General features: G+C 42.1%; 1 protein-coding gene across 1 annotated transcript in view; it reads left to right on the top strand.

The window, feature by feature from the left end:
- Positions 1-7,486, top strand: part of nectin3b (nectin cell adhesion molecule 3b) — a 94,046-nt gene extending 86,560 nt beyond the window's left edge. Inside the window, exons 7-8 of the mRNA XM_071338429.1 lie at positions 4,881-4,983; positions 5,856-7,486. Of these exons, the coding sequence (XP_071194530.1) occupies positions 4,881-4,983; positions 5,856-6,023 (271 nt within the window). The 3' untranslated portion in view covers positions 6,024-7,486. The remainder of the gene's footprint in view (positions 1-4,880; positions 4,984-5,855) is intronic.
- The last annotated feature ends 2,189 nt before the right edge of the window (positions 7,487-9,675 follow it).

Below are 9,675 nucleotides of genomic sequence, written 5' to 3'. Positions count from 1 at the left end.
GGTTCCATTACATTACACACTGTTAAACAGGGTAGTGTTCCATTACATTACACACTGTTAAACAGGGTAGCGTTCCATTACATTACACACTGTTAAACAGGGTAGTGTTCCATTACATTACACACTGTTAAACAGGGTAGCGTTCCATTACATTACACACTGTTAAACAGGGTAGGGTTCCATTACATTACACACTGTTAAACAGGGTAGTGTTCCATTACATTACACACTGTTAAACAGGGTAGTGTTCCATTACATTACACACTGTTAAACAGGGTAGTGTTCCATTACATTACACACTGTTAAACAGGGTAGTGTTCCATTACATTACACACTGTTAAACAGGGTAGGGTTCCATTACATTACACACTGTTAAACAGGGTAGTGTTCCATTACATTACACACTGTTAAACAGGGTAGCGTTCCATTACATTACACACTGTTAAACAGGGTAGCGTTCCATTACATTACACACTGTTAAACAGGGTAGCGTTCCATTACATTACACACTGTTAAACAGGGTAGGGTTCCATTACATTACACACTGTTAAACAGGGTAGTGTTCCATTACATTACACACTGTTAAACAGGGTAGGGTTCCATTACATTACACACTGTTAAACAGGGTAGCGTTCCATTACATTACACACTGTTAAACAGGGTAGCGTTCCATTACATTACACACTGTTAAACAGGGTAGTGTTCCATTACATTACACACTGTTAAACAGGGTAGTGTTCCATTACATTACACACTGTTAAACAGGGTAGGGTTCCATTACATTACACACTGTTAAACAGGGTAGTGTTCCATTACATTACACACTGTTAAACAGGGTAGTGTTCCATTACATTACACACTGTTAAACAGGGTAGTGTTCCATTACATTACACACTGTTAAACAGGTTAGGGTTCCATTACATTACACACTGTTAAACAGGGTAGTGTTCCATTACATTACACACTGTTAAACAGGGTAGTGTTCCATTACATTACACACTGTTAAACAGGGTAGTGTTCCATTACATTACACACTGTTAAACAGGGTAGTGTTCCATTACATTACACACTGTTAAACAGGGTAGGGTTCCATTACATTACACACTGTTAAACAGGGTAGTGTTCCATTACATTACACACTGTTAAACAGGGTAGTGTTCCATTACATTACACACTGTTAAACAGGGTAGTGTTCCATTACATTACACACTGTTAAACAGGTTAGGGTTCCATTACATTACACACTGTTAAACAGGGTAGTGTTCCATTACATTACACACTGTTAAACAGGGTAGTGTTCCATTACATTACACACTGTTAAACAGGGTAGTGTTCCATTACATTACACACTGTTAAACAGGGTAGTGTTCCATTACATTACACACTGTTAAACAGGGTAGTGTTCCATTACATTACACACTGTTAAACAGGGTAGGGTTCCATTACAGACGTCCTCAAATTTGTTTGTACCCCTCCTAAAAAACGAAGATTGCACAATTGTCTTTGAAATAACTTGAAACTGACAAAAGTAATTGGAATCCACCATTTTTTATTCCATATTTAATAGAAATAAGACTTTGCTTTTGATTTTTTTATTCAACATAATATTGTAAATAATAAAACAAATGAAAATGGCATGGACAAAAATGGGACCCTTAACCTAATATTTTGTTGCACAACCTTTAGAGGCAATCACTGCAATGAAACGTTTTCTATAGCTCTCAATGAGACTTCTGCATCTGTTAACATGTAGTGTGGCCCACTCTTCCTGAGCAAACTGCTCCAGCTGTCTCAGGTTTAATGGGTGGCTTCTCCAGACTGCAGGTTTCAGCTCTTTCCATAGATGTTCGATAGGATTCAGATCAGGACTCATAGAAGACACTTCAGAATAGTCCAATGTTTTGTTCTTATCCATTCTTGGGTGCTTTGAGCTGTGTGTTTGGGGTCATTATCCTGTTGGAGGACCTATGACCTGCGACTGAGACAAAGCTTTCTGACACCGGGCAGGACGTTTTGCTCCAGAATGCCTTGATAGTCTTGAGATTTCATTGTGCCCTGCACAGATTCAAGGCACCCTGTGCCAGGCACAGCAAAGCAGCCCCAAAACAGAACCGAGCCTCCTCCATGTTTCACTGTAGGTATGGTGTTATTTTCTTTGAAAGCTTCATTTCTTCCTCTGAACATAGAGTTGATGTGACTTGCCAAAAAGCTCCAGTTTTGACTCCGCTGTCCAAAGGACGTTCTCCCAGAAGGATTGTGGCTTGTCAATATGCTTTCCAAATTCCAGTCTGGCTTTTTTATGTTTTTCTTTTAAAAGTGGAGTCCTCCTGGGTCTTCTTCCATGGAGCCCACATTCGCTCAAAAAGCGACGGATGGTGCGATCAGAAACTGACGTACGTTCACCTTGGAGTTCAGCTTGTATTTCTGGCAGTTATCCTTGGTTCTTTTTCTACCATTCACACTATCCTTCTGTTCAATCTGGGGTTGATTTTCCTCTTGCGGCCGCGCCCAGGGAGGTTGGCTACAGTTCCATGGACCTTAAACTTCTTAATAATATTTGCAACTGTTGTCACAGGAACATCAAGCTGCTTGGAGATGGTCTTGTAGCCTTTACCTTTACCATGCTTGTCTGTTATTTTCTCCTCAGACAAATCTCTCCTTTGCTTTCTCTGGTCCATGTTCAGTGTGGTGCACACAGCGATACCAAACAGCTCAGTGACTACTTTTCTCCATTTAAATAGGCTGGATGACTGATTACAAGATTGGAGACATTTGTGATACCAATTAAAGAAACGAATTAGTTTGAAATATCACTATAATCCAATTATTGATTATCTTTTCTAAGAGGTACCAACATGTGTCCAGCCATTTTAGAATATCTTTGTAAAATAAGCAATAACTCTTCTCTTTTCACAGCTTCTTTGCTTTATTCTATGACATACCAAAGGCATGCAAGTATACATGATAAAATAGCTTTTAGTTTCATGACTTTTCAGGAGGAATGAAGTATTATTTCAATGAGATGTAAGGGTACCAACAAATGTGAGCATGTGTGTACTTTACAGATGAAGATAATGGGAGTTGTTGGGGTAGTACTGTAGTTCTGCTTAAAGGATCTAGTTTATCTGTCATGGGAGCAGTTTAGGATAAGGCCTATGGAGACTCTCTCAGCTAGTGGGAGGTAGGGTTGTTTGGATGTATCAGGTGGAAAGTATTTAAGTGTGTGTGTGTCTGTGCGTGTGTGTGTGCGCGTGCATGTGTGAGTATATGTATGTGTGTGATTCTGACTAACCCTATCCCTACATTCTACCCATTTCTGATAAAGAGCATTAGGTTTAATCCTGTCAATAATCGTGATAATAAGCCTAGATTGTTTGATTAGTTTTGCCATTGAGCCACGGTCTTATTTAACCGTTATGATAGAAGTCTTGTCACTTTGCTAAATCCTCGACCATGTCCTTGACTCTCTGGCTCTTTCACTGGAGATTCACATTTGGATCCTACAGCTGTTTGTCCCCGCTGCCTTGGAGCCGACGAGTGTGAAAGCAGATTCTCAGACTGACTGTTGGAGAGGACTCTAATACAGCCTGTCTGGACAAAAGAAACACAACCCTGATCTGAAACCCAGTAGTGAACAGCTGTGTGGAAAAGAGACTTTCTGTGCCTGCGTGCATAGCTCCACTACTCCGGTCCAGATGGGTGTGTCTTCTCTACTCTGGACCTTCCTGTTTTGAGTCTGATGCCAAATGAAAGGCAGTCGGCCTGAGTGTGACCCTGGCTGTGTGTCTCTGAGGGCATCCCTGTGGACCCTGTGGGCCCGGCTGAATGGATACAGGCCTCATCCCTCTCTGTCATCACACACACATTAAAGCCCAGCTCTTCTTCTAATGGATCAGGTGCACTCCACAGTCCCACAGCCTTCTGTGGGAAACACATGCAAGGTCATTAACTATACATCAGCTATGTGTTCTCTCCATGTCTCATCCAAGTCGGATAGAAGGAAAAGGAGCCTGGCTATGCTGAGGAGCAAGGGCTGCACTTTAGAGCAGTGTTTCCTAACCCTGGTCCTCCAGTACCCCCAACACTACACAGTTTTGTTGTAGCCTTTGACACACACCTCATTCAACTCATTGAGGGCTTGATGATTAGTTGACAAGTTGAATCAGGCCTGCTTGTCCAGGGTTACAATAAAAATGTGTACTGTTGGGGGTACTGGAGGACCAGGGTTGGGAAACACTGCTTTAGAGTGATCAATGTTTTTAGAAATCAATGATTATGACATGAGATAATAAATTAACACAGGTATATGTATATGTTTTTGACCACTGGGGGAAAGTTGCAATAATGAACTATGACCTCAAGCTCCTCTCTCACTCTGATGTGTGAGGGTGATCACTATAATAATAGGAAGTACATCCACAGCCTAATATTACATGTTCCTGTGTGTATGCCCTAGCATGGAAATATGGTTAGAGAGAGGGTGACGGACAAAGATTTGGAGTTAGAGAAAGAGCAAGAGAGATGATACTAGAGCTCTCCAAAACAGGAGTAGAGTGTAGGGCAGGGGTAGGCAACCCTTGAAGGATGTGGGAGGAGATTAGGTTGATTGGCGTGAGCTGGACCTTGATGAGGGGACTGCTGTTAACCTAATCACTCTATTTAACTCGGCTTAGCGCCTGTCGATTCTAGCCTGTAATTGATTTAATTCACAGTGGAAACCGTTCCTAACACAATTTAATTCCTCTGGTTCTACAACTTTGCAATTACCTGGTTTGCCATCGCACAATAACATGTCTTAAGGTGTGCGTTATAGTCACTGTCAGTTTACATTTTATTTTAGAGACAGACAATGTTTTTTATTTTCTCCTCTCTCGCTGCAGGATTGATCTACCTCCGACGCACAAGCCTCCTCCTCCCTACACAGAGAGACCGTCAGCCATCCCTCTGGTTGTCCACGCACCACAGGTGGCCTCCCTTTCACAGGTAAACACTCCTATTATTGTGTGTAGGGTTGCAGGTGGAGCTAAGGTTGGGGTTATATCTGGAGTTCAGGTTATGGTTATGGCCAGATTTGGGGTTAAACTGGGATGTGGACATGAAGCTAGGGTTGGGGCTAGGGTTAGGGCTAGGGTTAGGGCTAGGGTTAGGGCTAGGGTTGTTGCACTACACCACACTGCTCCTAACAGGTCAACTTCTCATTCAAGTAAACCTTAAATAAACTGAGCTCTGGGGAAGAAGAAGAGCCAGATTGGGGTTAAAATAGAGTTAGATTTATTCAGCTCAGTGAGATGCAAAAGCATGTCTTTCTTTTAAAATCATTGAATGATTCAGTGTCCTCTGTTTCCAACCATGCATCTCTCTGGCTCCCTCGCTCTCTCTCTTTCTCGCTCTTTCATCCTACCCTTCTCCCTTCTGTTTCTATCTTTACCTCATTTACCGGTTCATTTAAGAGTGTTATTAGTATTCAGGTCCATAAAAGGAACGTAATGGCTTTGGCCTGAACCCTACCTCACACTATTCAAACAGCACCAGTAAAATTTAGTTTCTCTGTGTTTCTGTGTATGTAGAGCTACAGAGTCTAGTATTCCCAACAAAGACTGTCGTCTGTCTGGACTACTGGGAGAACAGTAATTTCTATCCATCTAGCGTCTCTCCTCTGAGACCCTCTACTGATTCAGTGCCAATTCTCTTCAACTCACTCCCTCATCTTTGATGTGTTTTTCAGCTGCATATATTTAGTGTTGAAATGAAAAGTTTCAAGTTTTTTAGAAAGTTGATATGACTCATTTCCGGAATATATATTTATTTTGTATCAACAGCGACACAGTGAGTCATCCCATCCTCTATTTTTGCAGGCTCACAGGGCTGTGCGGCAGTTTGAGATCGCAGAGAGAACACCTGTCAGGCTCACACCCCGGGAACCCCGAAGCCCCTCCCACCAGCCTCTGTCCTATCAGGAGTGGGTGTGTCACCAGAACGGGGCGGATCGCATCTACATCAACCACCGGGAACACTATGTGTGACGGACACGTCCTTAACCTTCTATGGACCTGTCAATCAATCACTCACCCTGCCCCACCCATCGCCATGTAGGCTCAGAGGCCAGCCTTTTCAATGTGAAGAACCCAGGCAACAAAATAGTTTGACTTGACCAAGCCTTCATAGATGAGTCTACTCCACATTTAACATCATTTGAGAGCAGCAGTTATCACCTGTAAGAAGCAACACATAAGGGGCCCGAATCATAAACTGCTGAGTTTCTCTGAGGAACAACAACCCAAACACCACCCCCACTCCCCTTCTCCGAACCACCGCACACACACCTGTTCTGTTCCCAACCACATCAATGAACAGAGGATAACAGCAGGAAGACAGATCTGGTACAGTACCACAAAGTAACTATTTAAAATGGAACACTAAGCTCTGCTGTGTACTGTATAGGAGTGGAATAATATGAAAACACCATACTAAGCTCTATTATGTATAGGAGTTGAATGTGTTGCTATGTGATAATCCTGTGTACAGTTATGCTCTTAGAATTAGTTAGAACTAATACTTATTTTTAGGATTGTGGTAAACACCAGGCATATCTCTGTACGGTTCTGAGAAACACACAGCCAATTTAGTAGGATTTTAACTTCATGGTATAAGAACAGAAATAGTAACATTGTCTGAAGGATCATGCACCAGGACATCAGGATCTGAACAGAGATGGTAACATTGTCTGAAGGATCATGCACCAGGACATCAGGATCTGAACAGAGATGGTAACATTGTCTGAAGGATCATGCACCAGGACATCAGGATCTGAACAGAGATGGTAACATTGTCTGAAGGATCATGCACCAGGACATCAGGATCTGAACAGAGATGGTAACATTGTCTGAAGGATCATGCACCAGGACATCAGGATCTGAACAGAGATGGTAACATTGTCTGAAGGATCATGCACCAGGACATCAGGATCTGAACAGAGATGGTAACATTGTCTGAAGGATCATGCACCAGGACATAAGGATCTGAACAGAGATGGTAACATTGTCTGAAGGATCATGCACCAGGACATCAGGATCTGAACAGAGATGGTAACATTGTCTGAAGGACAATGCACCAGGACATCAGGATCAAGCATACCAGATAGCAACAGTATACCAGATAGTTACATATAATGAAATTTGCTGTACTCTATCATGTAATTTAAATGTTGAGAAAAGATGAATGTGGTTTAATGCTTCGAGAAGTTAACTGAATCATAGAAAAAGGAAATTTTCAAACTTGGAATTGAAACATAAATCATTCATACATCAGTGGAAAAATCCGATTTGTGTTATTTCGCTGCAATTTCGTAGAGGTCTTTCTAGCGCCATTTATATATTTGAAGGGGATCTTCTCAACTGTTGATGATTTTGTATTCTCATTCTTCCATTGTGAGTAGATAATATATGCAGTGTTTGTTTTTTATATTAAACATGTTTATTACACATTGGTCAGGGTTAGATTTTTTGAAACCATCATATTTATACAGTATAGGTAGTCTGTATATATGACAACGTTGTTATATGGTCAAACGTTTGGAAGGGCAGTCGCAGCCTTAGAGGCATCTGCTAAGGACGTTAGCTCCACATAGCAGTGTGTTAATGAGTTAGGCCTCCGTGCCTCTCCTGTCCTGGTAGGGACCAGGGCTCTAGCTGAGCCAACCCACAATAAGGCCATTGTTTGTTTCCCTGCCACTAGTGAATAAGCTCTCAGGAATGCATTAACTATTGAAATATAGAAATGTGTCAGTTCCCGGGCAACCTCCCTCAGTTTCCATCAGCTGACAAACTGCCCTGCTGGAAGTAGAGTATGTACGGGGTAACCTCCCTCAGTTTCCATCAGCTGACAAACTGCCCTGCTGGAAGTAGAGTATGTACGGGGTAACCTCCCTCAGTTTCCATCAGCTGACAAACTGCCCTGCTGGAAGTAGAGTATGTACGGGGTAACCTCCCTCAGTTTCCATCAGCTGACAAACTGCCCTGCTGGAAGTAGAGTATGTACGGGGTAACCTCCCTCAGTTTCCATCAGCTGACAAACTGCCCTGCTGGAAGTAGAGTATGTACGGGGCAACCTCCCTCAGTTTCCATCAGCTGACAAACTGCCCTGCTGGAAGTAGAGTATGTACGGGGCAAGTTTTACCAGACCATCCTGAGGGGCTGAATATTATGGACTGTTTTGGACTGTGATGTCATGTAGCCTATTGGTTTGTTAGGGAGGGTGGTTTGGGATTGGGCTGCAAAAAAAAGTTGAGGGATGAGAGGAGTACACTTTTGTAGCTACTTTTGTAGCTGTGTAGAGTAGCATTTGGTGTTTTGGGATCTGATCTCAGCACATTTTTAAATAGCCTACCTCATCCTCAGCTCATTCATACTTAAATATAATGGTTCACGTCTTAAAGGGAAAGACATTTTAGAAATTAAATATGAGTTTATGAATGGAGGCTAAAGAAGAAAGCCTTAGTTTTTAAACATGCCTTTTGCAGTGTGAGTTTGTGGATGTGAATGATTGAGAGTTTGAGGATAAATGTGTACTTAGTTTGTTCACAGAGGGATCTTTATTTCTGACCAGTAACCGTCCTCCGTCATGGCCTCTTCCAGACATCCTGTAAAATGTGGTGTTTAGGTCATCCTCACTGTGTTTTATGAGGAAGGCTCCTGTGTTTATGTTTTGATGTACAGGCTGGATAAAGCACTTCTCGCATGCAGTTACAGCCAGGAAATATGTCTCTAAAAGCCTATGTCTGCAGAGACACCTGAGGGAGCCCTGTGTGGAGAATGCAGCCAGCTCCCTGTCCAATGGAAAGAGAACAGCTCTGGTTCAGGTCAGTGAAGGCCCATCATCATCATTTCCATCCAGGACATTTTCTGGCCATGGAGGGACTCCAACTCATCTGTTAGAGACACAGCAGTAAAACGGTGACAGTGAGAGTGACATGTGACCCATAGCCAGGGTTGGGTAGTAACAGATTACACGTAGTCCGTTACTTTACCAGCAAAAATATTGTAATCAGATTACAGATACTTTTGAAAAGCTAGATGATTACTTTGAGGATTCAATTTTAATTCAGAAAATATGTTTTTCTTTGACACTTCTGTTTTCTCAATGACATTCAAATCAGCATTGAAAAAAGCGCAAGTTTAAATTTGTTCCACCTGAGCGAGTCTGACCACCAAGTCAGAGACCACTACAATGACACACCAAACGTGTTTGATGGGTCGTGGGAAAATAGCTTTTCTAGGCTACAGTCCAAGCTATGTCTTCCAATGGTGCGACTGCTGTCGGCATCCAAAGATTATCCAACTTGAATAAAGGCTTGGAGGTAAGGATGACAGCAGTGGTGTAGTCTACGGCGATACGGATAGCACTTATTATTGATATCTACATAGCGCATTGATGTGAATCACACTGCTGGTCTCTCATTTAGCTATTTCTGCCATAAGGATAGTGGTTGTTGTGGATGGCTGTTCACAAATCTAAATGCGTATTTAAATCCAATAATGGTTGAATTCAAGAAGTTTAAACTGCCTATCAATCATTGTTTTTTAAACCAGTGGACAGCCAGTGAAAAATTATCCTCTTGCAAGAGCTGCATAGTGCGGATCCAAGCCTATGGTGGGGTTTTATTGCTCAATTTAATTC

The sequence above is a fragment of the Salvelinus alpinus genome, chromosome 13 (assembly GCF_045679555.1).
Source record: "Salvelinus alpinus chromosome 13, SLU_Salpinus.1, whole genome shotgun sequence".
NCBI lineage: Eukaryota > Metazoa > Chordata > Actinopteri > Salmoniformes > Salmonidae > Salvelinus > Salvelinus alpinus.
Note: the sequence above shows the minus strand (reverse complement) of the source record. Positions and strands in the feature narration are given on the sequence as shown.